This window comes from Panthera onca, chromosome X, assembly GCF_046562875.1.
Source record: "Panthera onca isolate mPanOnc1 chromosome X, mPanOnc1 haplotype 2, whole genome shotgun sequence".
NCBI classification, from domain to species: domain Eukaryota; kingdom Metazoa; phylum Chordata; class Mammalia; order Carnivora; family Felidae; genus Panthera; species Panthera onca.
In genome coordinates this window covers 88,657,987-88,672,974 of record NC_138357.1, presented here as the reverse complement: position 1 = coordinate 88,672,974, position 14,988 = coordinate 88,657,987, and the positions used below count along the sequence as shown (strand labels likewise).

Sequence of the window (14,988 nt, the reverse complement as noted above, 5' to 3'; positions counted from 1 at the left end):
ACCCCAATAGGGAGACCCTGTTCCAAACCACTGCCAGTGACATTCTTTTCAGAAGTGGAAGGGGGCAGAGATGGGGATGTAGGAGGTGGCACACTAGTCTTTGTGATCATTGTACAGCCTGGGAGGGCAGGGGTGAAGAGGTCGAGAGCCACACGACAAGCAGTGGCTCCGCTGAGTTTCCCACCTGTAGCCACCCCCACCCCACCCAGCCTCTGTTCAGCCCCTCCGGCTCCTATCCCGTGATGCACATACACATCAAAGTCAGGGGCCCGTTAGACATTTGGAAGAGTGGGTATGTGAACTCGCCGTGCCGTGATAAGCATATACGCCGTTATTTAAACCAGTTGTTAAAATGAGTCTGTCTTTTTGATCTCAGGACTTCCTTTGACAAGTACACTAGAAAACTCATTGTTCTACCCGCCTCCAAGAATTACCTTAAAGTTAAAAATGCCGAGATCAGCCCCGGAAGACTGCAGAAACAGCTCCACAGAGCCTGATCATGGACCCCTCTCTCCTGCCAGCAGCTCCCCTGTTCCCAGTATAAGGAGCATGCAGGTGCCTCAGGAGTCACTAGAAATGAGAATGAAATCGTACCCAAGACATCCACTAGAGAGCAAGAGTAACCGTCTGCTGGCCAGTCTCACCCACTCTAGAAGTGAAGCAAAGGACCCCAGTCCTGCTTGGAGAACTCCATCCCCGGAGTTCTACCACGGGCAGTCACTGGGAAAGCCTCTGGTCCTCCAGGCTGCCCTGCATGGCCATTCTTCCATCGGGAATGGGAAGAGTCAGTCTACCTCCAAGCTTGCCAAATCCAACGGCCTGGAGGGCAGCTGGTCTGAAGATGTCACCCAAAAAGACAGCTCAAGTGAGGTGTTCTGTGACCAGGAGTCCATGCTCAGCTCCCACTTGGCCAGTCAGGGCGCCTTTAGAAAATCGACCGTGGAACACTTCAGTAGGTCCTTTAAGGAAGCCACCAACAGGTGGGTGAGGACCACGGAGGACCTCCAGTGTTGTGTGAAGCCAACCAAGAACGTCAGCCCCAAGGAGCAGCTCTGGGGCAAGCAGCTTGTGAGGCGGTCTGCAGGGAGAGCTCCGTATCAGGAAAACGATGGGTATTGCCCAGATTTGGAGCTGAGCGATTCAGAAGCAGAGAGTGATGGGAATAAAGAGAAAGTCAGGGTAAGGAGAGTTAGCTCGGACAGGGAAAATCCTGCCCACGACTCTCGACGGGATTGCCACGGTAAAAGCAAGACACATCCCCTTTCCCACACTTCAATGCAAAGGTGATTGGAAACCTCCAAGAATAGCTCAGTCTTTGCCTTTGCCCCATACACTGGGGCAGACCCCCACACCAAAAGGATTCTAGTGTACTTTAGGAGGAACTGTAGTGAAAGAATAAAACGTTTCACAGCGAATTGACTTGCAGTTTTTGAAACCGCTTCAAGTCTACTTTTCGCAAGCACATTCTAGGAATTACAGATTGTCCAGAAGTCTTTTCTGCCAGAGGCTGTTGAGAACAGCTGGGCCCAGAGTACTTGCTCAGTAAATACTTTGGGACAGCTCTCCAGTCCTGTTAACACGTTGATGCACATATGTATTAAGAGTCCTTGCATCGTTAACGCATTTGCAAGAGACTGTGATTATCAGACACTAAAACTACTTCCCTTTTGAAGCTACGGCACGTGACCTCCCACAGCTCCTGTCTGTAGGAAGTTGCTAACTCCATTGGTACCTGGAAACCCGCTTCAGGGAGAGCCCAGGGACCAACATCTCAGATACTGTCAGATTCACTACCCTCTTCCTTGGCTCAGCACAAGGTTGAGCTCCTTTCGCAGTATCTTACCTACCAAGTCAATACTCCTGATGCTTCTTAAGTGTCCAGTGCCTGTTCCTAGACTTGCTGGTCAGGGGCGCACTTGTAACTACTTGGCCCATCTAACGAGCGTGAGAGGCTAACTTGTGGATAGTGTTTACAGAGGTACAAGGAAAATGCTCAGATTCTCTCCACTTAGGCGTTTGGGAGGGATCCCAGAGCCTTTCCCAAAGTGAGACCAATTCCGGAGGATTTGTACCAGGTCAGGGGTTTTGTGTTCTTGTTTTCAAATCAGTTTGACTTAAATAAGTTTGGCTGACCGTTTTTTGTATACCTGCTTTAATGTTTATAAAGTTTCTATTGAGGTATAATTAAAATATAGTAAGATGCACAGAGGTTAAGTATTCTTACCTGCTTTAATTTTGAAACAGATTTTTATTGTCAAACAGAATTTGAAAGCATGTGTTTAACACATGGATATAATTTAGCTTTGTACCAACTTCGAATCCGAGGCAGTTCCCCACACAAAAAGGCTGGAGCCGTTTTTCAGAAGTTGCTTATACCCTGTTCCCAAACAATCAGCCTTGAATAATTTGTGGGAGGAAGAGAATAATTACATTTGGGGGGGGGGGGGGATAAAACATGTCTGCTTCCCATTTAAAAGAAGGGGAACATGTTACAGTTTTTAAAATGTGAAGCCGACTATAATTCTCTGCTCTCTCTTCTTAGCCTTAAATTAATATTCTCTTTCTTCTGGTTTGGGAAAGCATAGTGGGAATTTTCAGACAAAAAGAGGCCATTTTTCGATCTTTAAAGTTGGTTCCTGGTAAAGCAAACAGCCCAGCTGCAGTGGGCGCGCCAGTGGCCCAAGGGCAGGCCAGGGCCCCTCTGTCCCCTCCCCCGGTGCGGGAGCCTCCGCGGCGTTCCTGTCCCCGCTTCTGTTCTCGAAGCCTTGTTAATGGGTCCCGTGGCTCGTGTTTTCTGCTCCCTTTTGGAAAACTTCTGTATTTTGCCTCCTCTTTGGCCACACCTTGAAAATGTTTCTTTTATGCCTGTGTACACGTGTGAATGTGCCAGAGCACGTGTGGTAGGCGTCCTGTGTTTTGTTTGAGTGGAAGCAGCTAAGAATCATCCACACGAGGAAGACTGTTCCTCCTTATGGACGCACTAGGTTTCTGTGCTTTTCCCTCTGAGCTCTGCTGGGGTAGATGTGAATTTGACACCTTCCCTCTAAGGAAGAGGTAACGAGCTCTGCTATAGGGGCCTTCTGTTGCGCTCGAGGCCAGTAGCCCGAGTCCTTTCATGCCTTTTGGTTCTGAGTGAGTGCAAGGAAAAGCAAACATTGAAAAAGTGCTTCAGCCAAATTCCATATGTAATGCCATGGGGAGAGTATTGACTAAAATAACTTCAGTCAGGGAAATATAGTTGTAATATTTTTACAAGATTTTCCTAAGTAAATGAAGGAGCCTTCAGTTGTGTAAATTTCAATTGCCCCAAAATGTATTTGCTACATTTTGCTGTTGTTTGAAGTATTACCTCTTAACCTTCTTTTGTTAATTTTTTTTCATTTTGTCTTATATAGTCCAGTTTTCCAAGACAAATTCAGTCTTTTTTCAAATGTCACCTTTTTACCAATACTTTTTCATTAAATTATGAAAACTGCTAACGACTGTCAGTGTGGTAATTTCTTAATTTGGCATGCGGGTTTTAGAAAATCTTACATATGTTCCTCTTATATTTAAAAAATCTCATCCGTTAAACAAAACAGATGGTGGGGGGAAAGGGACGGAGGGGGAGAAGGAGGAATTGAATGTTTAGAAGCACAGATCCATGATTCATGTCCAATACCGGGGACCAAAGAGAACTCTGGGACCTTGGACTCTACCCCAAAATCATGATTTCATCAGGCTAATAAGACAAAACCATCATTTAAAATCACCAAGGAAATGGATCCTATCTAAAGTCACAAAGTCCAAAAGGCTTAGTTCGGGCATCACTCAAATACACACTCTTTACGATACTCATTCTGCTTGGAGTCGTGTGAGCATATGAATGTGATACAGGTTATGTAGTGCCATGGGGGGACGTTGGGGGCATTAAAAAAACATTTTCATTACGTTTTGAGAAATGTACTTGCTAAAGGTCATTGGGTAAATCAGTAGTGAAGATAGTTAAGAGCCACGGTTGTTTCTCTCTCCCTTCCTCCCCCCTCACCCACCCTCCCTCTCTCCCTTCCTCTGCCTTTCTCCTCCTCCTCCTCCAACACCCCTGCCTTCTCTCTCTCTCTCCCTTCCCTCCCCCGCCTCTCATTAATGGCGAACTCTTTTGACTCAGTACATTGTTAGGTAAGATGTCGGAGAACTGAAACTACAAATATACCCAGTTGTAGCCCACAAAAGCTTTGGGTCTGTACTTCCAATGGGAGATGAAGCCTTTGTCTTTGTGTTGAAGAAACTTTTGAGAGAATAAACCAGACGCTGCATCGTCCTGGGTTGGGTTCCCCCCCCCGCCCCACAATCCTCAGCATGTTTGCTGACCCTTAAGAATTGAGGAAAACTCTTATGACAGGAGTAAATCCGTACTTGCCCCTGAGTGACTTCTGTGTGACATTTTCCAAAAACGCACCTTATTTATAATAAATGTTTTATTAGAGTCCCGCAGGATTAATCCAGCTGTTTCCAAGTTTTATGGAAAGCAGCAACGCAACAGTGTGTTGATTTTTTTTTTTTTTTTTCTCAAAAAAAGAACTCCGTTAACAAAGGCCTGCCCTGAGGCTGGCGTTCCCACGCAGGGAGCTCTGTCCCTGTGACACTCCGCCCGCCCCGCGCGGCACTGTTTAAAGGAGGCTTCTGTGGATTCAGTTAATGTTACTTCATGGATTGGAACACACTGTATGGCCTGAAGCCATGAGGATAGTTGCCCTTGAAATGAGGTGGGGGAGGCCCGAGACCCAGGCCCTGCCCTGTCCCCTGCCCTGTCCGGTCACCGATGCGTTCTTCAACATGAAGCCCCCTAAAAATAGTCATCGTCTGAAGGAACTGCCGAAGCATCGAGCAGCTCTCATCCCGTTGAGACGCGTTTGGGTGGGAGCATTCCAGCCTCCAGGCCTGGGCACCCCAAGCTTTTAACTTCCCTTCGCCTCCCCGCTTCTACCCCACCTTCTCAATTTTCCTTCCTTCTCAGTGAATGTCAGGTTGTAAGCAAGCCGGAGGGTGGAGTCGGGCTGCTCAAGCTCTACCCACCGCAGCAAGTTCTCTGAACGCGGAAACCAGGGGCAGAACCGCCGAGCATTCACCATTACCTTCCAAAGTATTGGCGCGCGGTCCTGAAGGCTGCTCCCGGAAGTCACACGTGGAAATGGGCCCGTTATTTCATAGTCATTTCTCACGTGATGAAAAACTTCCAAGCTCAGAACTGCTGACGTTTTTGGAAATGATACACTCCTTGAATGAATCCCCTCAGCTTCAAGAAAGAAAGAAAGAAAGGCACTTCCGGTTGGGCAGTCTCCTCCCCCTCCCCCCCAGTGTCCTCAAAGATGGACTGAGAAGTACATTGGCAGAGACCAGGCTGAATGTCAGTCTCAAGACAGCTACGTGGGTCCCTTAGGGAAGCCAACCAAGGCCAAAGCCGTTGGTAGGACAGTCCAGGACATTTGTGTGGGACCAGCCAAGCCTTCAAATAATAAGAATGGCAATATTCATTGAGCCCCTAACTATGTCTGGCCGTTTGCTGATTAAGCATGCACTACCTTATGTTTACGGCTCCTGACGACCATATGAAGGTGATATTCTTAGCTCTATTTGATGCATGTCAAAGGCCAGATGGTTCCAGCAGTTATTCGAGGTTCCCCAGCGAGTATACAGCAGGATTGGGACTAGAACCTGTGAGGTCGCCTCTACAACTCTTACTCTTTGCCTGACTCTACGTGCCCCAAGCCCCTTCTCTAAGTGCTCCTTCTCAGCTTCGCCCTGAAGAAAGCGACCTGAGTTGCAGGTGGCCGGAGTGATGCTAAGAAAGGCCATGAGCCAGAGCGCCTGGGTGGCTCAGTCAGTTAAGCGTGCGACTCTTGATCTCGGCTTGGGTCACGATGCCACAGTCCGTGGGATCGAGCCCCGTGTTGGGCTCTGAGCTGGCTGCGTGGAGCCTGCTCGGGACTCTCTCTGCTGCTCTCCCACTTGGAATCTCTCTCTCTCTCTCTCTCTCTCATATAAATAAACATTTTTTTAACTTTAAAAGACAAAAAGAGGGGCGCCTGGGTGGCTCAGTCGGTTGGGTGTCCGACTTGGACACCGTGACTCTGGTCACGGTCTCACGGCTCGTGAGTTCAAGCCCCGCGTCGGGCTCTGTGCTGACGGCTCGGAGCCTGGAGCCTGCTTCGGATTCTGTGTCTCCCTCCCTCTCTCTACCCTCCTCTGCTCATGCTGTGTCTCTCTCTGTCTCAAAAATAAACATTAAAAAAAAATTTAAAAAGGCCATGAGCAAAGGAACACAGGTGGCCTCTAGAAACTGAGAAAGGAAAGGAAATGAAGTCTCTCCTAAGGTCTCCAGAAGGAACCTAGCCCTGCCTATGCCATGACCTTAGACTTCTGACCAACAGGACTATGAGAATAAATCTGTGTTGCTTTAAGCCACCAAATGTGTGGTAAGTTGTGACAGCAGACATAGGAAACTAACACGCTAGGGCACAGAGGAGTGCTCCTTACTCTTTCGGAGGAGCACTCCTCCTTCCCAAAGGGCCCACCTGGGCTGTGGCTGACCACTCTGGGTTGCTCCTGTGCTGTCTCTCCTAGTCGAAAAGCTTTCTGGAAATGGAAAACAAGTGGGTTTTTTTTTTTCCTATCAATCAGATCCTCCCCTGTAGAAATTAGTTTTGTATGTCCTGCCCACCCCCCTACTTTTTCCAAGGTGGCCTCTGGTCCTTCTCAGGTAGCCTTGGGTAACCTTCCATGGGCCTGATTGATCCCCTGTGGCTGGATCTGGCACCTGCCTGAGTAGTTGCCATGGGTTTGGATGTCCCTGTCGTCCACAGAACTGTTCTAGGGACATGGAAATAACTCTCTGAGTGCCACCTCAGTGGGAAGATGATAGAAGGCAGGTGGGGCTCATCAGAAGGACTGGTGCTCTAATCATCAGAACCTTCTACAAAAGTGGGCAGCTTGGAGGGTTAGAGAATTCTTGAAGATCCCAGGCACCCGAGCAGAGCTTGAGGATTAAAGAACGCAACTCTATGCGGCCTATAAGAAACCACTTTTGGAGCGCCAGGGTGGCTCAGTCGGTTAAGCGTCTGACTCATCGTTTCGGCTCAGGTCATGATCTTGCGGTTAGTGAGTTCGAGCCCCGCATCGGGTTCTGTGCTGACAGCTCGGACCCTGGAGCCTGCTTCACATTCTGTGTCTCCCTCCTGCTCTGCTTCTCTCCCGCTCATGCTCTGTCTCTCTGTCTCTCTCAAGAATAAATAAACATTTTTTAAAAATAAATAAAAAAAAGAAACCCATGTTTAAGTAGAAAGACACAGGTTAAAACTAAGAAAAAGATTCCATGCTGACACTAACAAAAAAAAAATCTGTGGCTATATTAATACCATACAAGGGCAAGTTCATCAAGAGAGCATAAAAGTCCTAGGTGTCTATGCATCTAATAACATAGCTTCAAAATACATTAAGGAGAAAACGATAGAACTGCAAGGAAAAATGCACAAACCAACAATTATAGTTTATGTCTATAATAAATAGAACAAGTACGGAGAAAATCAGTAAGACTGTAGAAGATCTCAGCAAAACTATCAACCATCCAGATTGAATGGACATTCACCATGCCACACCAGAAGAGCAGAATACACATCCTTGTCAAATGCAAATGGAACATTTACCAAGATGGGCCATTAAACAAGTCTTACGAAACTTGAAAAGATTCAAGTCAAAGTATGTTCTCTGACCACACTGGAATGAAATTAGAAATCCGTAACGGAAACACCTCTGGAAAATCCAATCATCGGGCACTGAACAAACTTCTAAGTACCACACGAGTCAGGGAACTCAGAAAATTAAAAACTATTTTGAACTGAATGAGAAAGAAAAGGCAACATATAATTTGTGGGATGGCACTAAAGCGGTACCTTGGGGAAATTCTACGGCGCTAAGTGCCCGGATCAGAAAAGAAGGGTCTCAAGTCAGTGACTGTAGCTTTCATCTTAACAAAACTCAAAAGAAGAGGAAATGAGATCCAAAGTAAGGGGAAGAAAGGAAATAATAAAGGGCAGAGCTGAAATCAGTGAAAGACGAAAGGAAATCATTGAAACCAAAAGCTGGATTTTGAGAAGATAAAATAAATTTGACAAATCTCTAGTGAGACTGATCAGGAAAAAAAGAGAAAAGGCCAATTACCAATGTTAGGAACGAGAAATATCATTGCTGCAGGTTCTATGGATATTAAAAGGATAATAAGGGAATATCATTTATTTTTACATTTATTTATTTTCAAGAGACAAGGCATGAGTGGGAGAGGGGCAGAGAGAGAGAGAGAGAGAGGGGGATACAGAATCCGAAGCAGGCTCCAGGCTCCGAGCTGTCAGCGCAGAGCCCGACACGAGGCTCAACGCGGGGCTCGAACCCACGAACCGTGAGATCATGACCTGAGCCGAAGTCGGACGCTTAACCGACGGAGCCACCCAGGTGCCCCAATAAGGGAGTATTATTAACAACCTTTTGCCAGTAAATTCAACAACAAAGAAGAAATGGACACAACCCCTCAAAGACACAAACTACCAGAGTACATTCAAGAAGAAAAAATAGATAAACCGAAAAGCTTTTTATTATTAAATACATTAGCATTAAAAGCTTTCTTATGGGGCGCCTGGGTGGCTCAGTCGGTTAAGCGGCCGACTTCGGCTCAGGTCACGATCTCGCGGTCCGTGAGTTCGAGCCCCGCGTCGGGCTCTGGGCTGATGGCTCAGAGCCTGGAGCCTGCTTCCGATTCTGTGTCTCCCTCTCTCTCTGCCCCTCCCCCGTTCATGTTCTGTCTCTCTCTGTCTCAAAAATAAATAAAACGTTAAAAAAAAATTAAAAAAAAAAAAAAAAAAGCTTTCTTATGAAGGCCGCCTGGGTGGCTCAGTTATTAAGCATCTGACTTCGGCTCAGGTCATGATCTCACGGTTCATGAGTTCAAGTCTCACATCCAGTGACCTTGAGCCCCGCTTCGGGTGAGCCCAGCCTCTCTCTCTCTCTCTCTCTCTCTCTCTGTCCCTCGTGGGATTCTCTCGCTCCCTTGCGCCCTCTCTCTCTCAAAAAAAAAAAAAAAAAAAAGCTAGAAAACTCCAGGCCCAAATGACTTCACTGGCAAATTCTAATAGACATATAAGGAACAAATAAGGCCAATTCTACACAAACTCTTCCCAAAAATTGAACAGAGGACAGTTCTCAACTCATTCTATGAGGCCAGCATTACCCTGATACCAAAACCACACAGACGTAATAAGAAAACTACAGGCCAATGTCCTTCATAAAAGTAGCTGCAAAAATTCTTAGAACCTGAACAAATTGAATCCCAGTAATATATCAAAAAGATAAATACACCAAGACTGTCTTAGCTTGGGGCTGCTATAACAAAAAACTCTAGACTCGCTGGCTAGAGCAACAGAAATTTATTTCTCACAGTCTGGAAGCTGGGAAGTCCAAGATCAAGGTGCCATCAGACTCCTGTCTGGTGAGGGCCCACTTCCTGGTTTGTGGACAGCTGCCTTCTCACTGTGTGCTCACGTGGCCTTTCCTTGGTGCATACTCACGGAGAGAGAGAGATCTCTTCCTCTTACAAGGGCATGAACCCCATCATGAAGGGCGCACATAAACATTTGGTCCATAACAACCACCAAGTGAGATTTATCCCAGAAATGCAAGGTTGATTTAACCTTCAAAAAACAGTCAGTATAATTCATCGTATCTCAAAGATACATAAAAAGCACTTGACAGAATCCAATATCCATTCATGATAATAATGCTTGGCAAACTAAAAATAGAAGGGACCTTCCTGAACCTGATAAAGGACATCTATGAAAAACCAACAGCTAACATCGTATTTAATGGTGAAAGATTTAACGCTTCCTCCCTAAGATCAGGAATAAGACAAGAATGTCACTACTTCTCTTCAGTATTATGCTAGCATTTCTAGCCAGTCCAATAAAGCAAGAAAAAGAAATGAAAGGCATCCTGATTCGAAAGGAAGAAATATAACTCTTTTTATTTTCAGATGACATGATTATCTATGTAGAAAATCAGACAGAATCTACCCAAAAAAGCTACCAGAACTCATAAGTCTAGCAAGGCTGCAGGATAAAAGGTCACTTTATTAAAAACTATTGTATTTGGGGCACCTCGGTGGCTCAGTCGGTTGAGTGTCCAACTCTTGATTCTCTGTCTTGGGATTCTCGCTCTCTCTCTCTCTCCCCCTCTGCCCCTCTCCCCTGCACTCACTCTCTTTCTCTAAAATAAAAAAAAAACTGTTGTGTTTTATTTTTTACTCTATTTTATATACTAGCAAGGAACAATCAGAAATTGAAATTTCAAAAATAATACCACTTACAACAGTACCAAAAAATGTGAAATTCTTAGGTATAAATATGACAAAAGATATGAAAAGACCTCAATAATGGCATCAATAAAACATTTCTGAGAGAAACAGAAGACCTAAATAAGTGCAGAGATACACCATCTTCATTTGTCAGAAGGCGCAATATCAAGATGTCAGTTATCCCCAAGTTGGTCTATGGATTCAATGCAATTCCAATCAAAATCACACCAACTCTTGGGGTGGGAATTGACAAACTGAATTTAACCTTCATATGACAGGGTGCCTGGGTGCTTCAGTCGGTTGTGCGTCCAACTCCAGCTCAGGTCATGATCTCGAGGTCCATGAGTTCGAGTCCCGCGTCAGGCTCTGTGCTGACAGCTCAGAGCCTGGAGCCTGCTTTGGATTCTGTCTCTCTCTCTCTGCCCCTCGCCTGCTCGTGCGTGCTCTGTGTCTCTCAAAGATAAACATTGGGGCGCTTGGGTGGCTCAGTCGGTTAAGCATCCAACTTCGGCTCAGGTCATGATCTCGTGGTCCGTGAGTTCAAGCCCCGCGTCGGGCTCTATGCTGACAGCTCGGAGCCTGGAGCCTGCTTCGGATTCTGTGTCTCCCTCTCTCTCTGCCCCTCCCCTGCTCACGCTCTGTCTCTCTCTCCTTCAAAAATAAACATTAAAAAAAAGTTTATTAAAAAAAACCCTAAAAGTATAAAGCTACTAGACAAAACACAGGAAACTTTTAGAAGCTTGGTTAGGCAAAGATTTCTTTGATATGCCCATCAAGAGCACTTTCCATAAAAGAAATTATTTACATATTGGTAAATTGGACTTCAGTAAAATTAAAAACTGCTACTTTTTGAAAGACAGTGTTAAGGAGAAGTCACAGACTGGGAGAAAAGATTTGCAAATCATTTATCTGAAAAAAGACTGGTATCCAAAATATGTCAAGAACCCTCACAGCTTGGGGCTCCTGGGTGGCTCAGTCTGTTAAGAAACCAACTCTTGATTTCCGCTCAGGTCATGATCTCACTGTCCTGAGATTGAGCCCCATATCGGGATCCTTGCTGAGCGTGGAAGCTGCTTGAGATTCCTTTCCTCCCTTTCCCTCTGCCCCTCTCCTGTTTGCTCTCTCTCTTTCAAAAACATTTTAAAAATATATTTTTAAATTAAAACCAAAGAACCCTCACAACATAATAACAAGAAAATAACCTTTTTTTTTTTTTTTTTTAATGAGCAATCTCGGGGTGGCTGGGTGGCTTCATCGGTTAAGTATCTGACTCTCGATAACACTTCAGGTCATGAGTTCAAGCCCCTCATTGGGCTCCACACTGGGCATGAAGCCTACTTCAAACATTTTTTTAGTTTACGTATTTATTTTGAGAGAGATAGCGACAGCATGAGTGGGGAGGAGCAGAGAGAGAGAGGGAGAGAGAGAGAATCCCAAGCAGGCTCCACATTGTCAGCCCAGAGCCCGATGTGGGGCTTGAATCCATGAAACAATGAGATCATGTCCTGAGCTGAAACCAAGAGTCGGATGCTTAACCGACTGAGCCACGCAGGCGCCCTGAAACCTACTCAAAATAAAATAAAGGGGCGCCTGCGTGGCTCAGTCGGCTGAGCGTCCAACTTCGGCTCAGGTCATGATCTCACAGCTCGTGAGTTCGAGCCCCACGTCGGGGCTGACAGCCCGGAGCCTGGAGCCTGCTTCGGAGTCTGTGTCTCCCTCTCTCTCTATCCCTCCCCGACTAGTGCTCTGTCTCTCACAAATAATAAATGTAAAAAAAAATTTTTTTTAAGAAAGAAAGAAAGAAAAAGGAATGAACTACCCACAGCAAGAGAGATGAATCTCAAAATAATTATGCCGGGTCAAAGGAGCCCGACAAAACAGAACACATACTGTATAATTCCATGTACGTACAAATCCAGAAAATGAAAAGCAGCGTGGTTGCCTGGGAGATAGCGTGGAGGGCTGGGAGAGAGCTTTCATAAAGGGGCAGGAGGAAACTTTTGGGAGTGACGGATGCGTTCATTATCTTGACGGCAGTAATGGTCTCGGGTGTGCGGACATATGTCAGAACTAACCAAATTATACTTGTTATGCATGTCGGTTTATTGCATGTCTATTCTACATCAACAAAGCTGTTAAAACCTTGAAAGGACTCCTTCGGTTATATCTTTGTGTCCCTAAGAACTTTGCTACACTGGCCCAGAATCAGGAGGTTTTCTGCAGCCTCTGACGGATAATGGTTGACCTTCAGTCGGGCTCTAGAGACAAGTTCTCATGGGGTCTTCTGGATCCAGAACTGCGTCTCAACCCCCTGCCTCCTTCATATCTTCCAAGTATGTTCTGTACCTGGCGTGATTTCTCTAAGGTCAATTTCAAATTACCATGGCCACAATGGGGAATTTTTGACACGAACAAGATTGTTGACTTAAGGGGCACCTTAGAACACAGAGGGAAGAAACCCTCACAAGGAGATTGCTCCTGTCTAAGAAATTCTGTTTATGTTTAACATAGGAGACTATGTTAGCTTCATTTCCAGATTTCAAGGATTAACTTGAAAGAGCTTTAAAATTACTTAGAGGGGTGGGGCCCCTGACTGGCTCAGTTGGAGGAGCACGTGACTCTTGATCTCGGGGTCGTGGGTTCAAGCCCCACGTTGGGTGTAGAGATTACATAAATATAAAAAATACAAATCTTTACAATTATTTAGATTGGTAAAATTGTCAGTGGCCTGTTATTGTCTGAACCAGCTGCAATCCCAATATCTATCTCTATCTCTTTCTGTCTCTCCTATTTGTCAAAATGGGTTTTTTGTATCTATACCTTCTTCCCTCTCCTTCACGAAGGAACATAATTAGGGGCGTCTGAGTGGCTCAGTTGGTTAAGCTTCCGACTCCTGATTTCGGCTCGGGTCATGATCTCACAGTCTCTGGGTTCGAGCCCCGCATCGGGCTCTGGGCTGACAGTGCGGAGCCTGCTCGGGATTCTCTGTCTCCCCTCTCTCTGCCCTTCCCCTTGCAGGCATGTATGCTCTCTCTCTCTTTCTCACAAGATAAATAGACTTAAAAAATTTTTTTTAAAAAGGGAGGAACATAATTAGCCTTTTACAACGATAATTTCGTATTTGTCTGAAGCTGGCTCCCTGTTAATTTTTTGGTTTCTCTCCCTCTCTCTTACACACTGGGGAAACTTTAAAGATTAACTGATCAAAAAACCATCCCGTCATTATGTGTACACTCTAGGAATATCCAGCCCAGACAAACTGTCAAAGCCTAAAAGAAGAAAAGAAAATGTTACTCAATGATGTCTCTTTTTGTGGACACTGAAAAGTGTCCTAATAGCCTCCGTTACTCTAGTTGTGAGGAAAGAAGAAAAGAACTTAACCCCAGGATAAAAAGCTTTTGATGGGATCAAGAGTATTTTTTTTAACGTTTATTTATTTTTGAGACAGAGAGAGACAGAGCATGAATGGGGGAGGGGCAGAGAGAGAGGGAGACATAGAATCGGAAACATGCTCCAGGCTCTGAGCCATTAGCCCAGAGCCCGACACAGGGCTCGAACCCACAGACTGAGAGATCGTGACCTGAGCTGAAGTCGGACGCTTAACCGACTGAGCCACCCAGGCGCCCCAAGAGTCCTTACAAATTAGTTTACCATTTAAAAACGTCGGCATAGGGGCGCCTGGGTGACTCAGTCAGTTGAGCATCTGACTTTGACTCAGGTCATGATCTCATGGTTCATGGGTTCGAATCCCATGTTGGGCTTTGCGTTGACCGCACAGAGCCTGCTTTGGATTCTCTGTCTCCCTCTCTTTCTACCCCTTCCCTGCTCACGTTCTCTCTCTCCCTCCCTCTCTCTCTCTCTCTTTCTCAAAAATAATAAAAATAAAAAAAATTTTTTAATGTCAGCACAGTATTTTTGGTTGGACAAAACCAGGGGTAAAAAATTTTAACCTTCTAAAATTCTTATACATGGGGTGCCTGAGTGGCTTAGTCAGTTGAGCAAATGACTCTTGACTTCAGCTCAGGTCATGATCTCATGGTTCATGAGTTCGAGTCCCACATCAGGCTCTCTGCTGTCAGCACAGAGCCCACCTCGGATACTCTGTCTCCCTCTCTCTCTGCCCCTCCCCCGAGCACATATGCAGGCTCTCGCTCTCTCTCTTTCTCTCAAAAATAAACATTAAAAAAAAAAGATTCCTTCTTTCTTTCCCTTTGCCTCAATCTCTCTAAAAAAATTTAAAATAATGAAACAAAACAAATTCCTATACCGGTTTTATGAGTTGAGTTACCATTGCTTCCATAACTTCGTGTGTGTGTGTGTGTGTGTGTGTGTACAGTTGAACCTTGAACAATGCAGGGGCCAGGACACCGACCCCCCCTCCAGCACAAAAATCTCCATATAACTTTTGACTCCTCCAAAACTTAACTACTAATAGCCTGCTGTTGACCAGAACCTTTACCGATAATGAACAATTAACACATCTTTTGTATGTCCTATGTATCACACACTATATTCTTAAAGCTAGAGAAAAGAAAATGTTATTAAAAAGTCATAAGGAAGGGGCGCCTGGGTGGCTCAGTCGGTTGAGCGTCCGACTTCAGCTCAGGTCACGA

At 45.4% G+C, this 14,988-nt stretch overlaps 1 protein-coding gene across 6 annotated transcripts in view; it reads left to right on the top strand.

Moving 5' to 3' along the window:
• JADE3 (jade family PHD finger 3) overlaps positions 1–3,475 on the top strand; it is a 134,228-nt gene extending 130,753 nt beyond the window's left edge. For 5 of the 6 annotated variants that reach the window (XM_081793184.1, XM_081793181.1, XM_081793182.1 and 2 more), the window contains exon 11: positions 377–3,475. In XM_081793184.1, coding sequence (XP_081649310.1) covers positions 377–1,287 — 911 coding nt within the window. In that variant the 3' untranslated portion in view covers positions 1,288–3,475. The remainder of the gene's footprint in view (positions 1–376) is intronic. The other variant, XR_014136784.1, reaches the window with a different exon arrangement.
• The last annotated feature ends 11,513 nt before the right edge of the window (positions 3,476–14,988 follow it).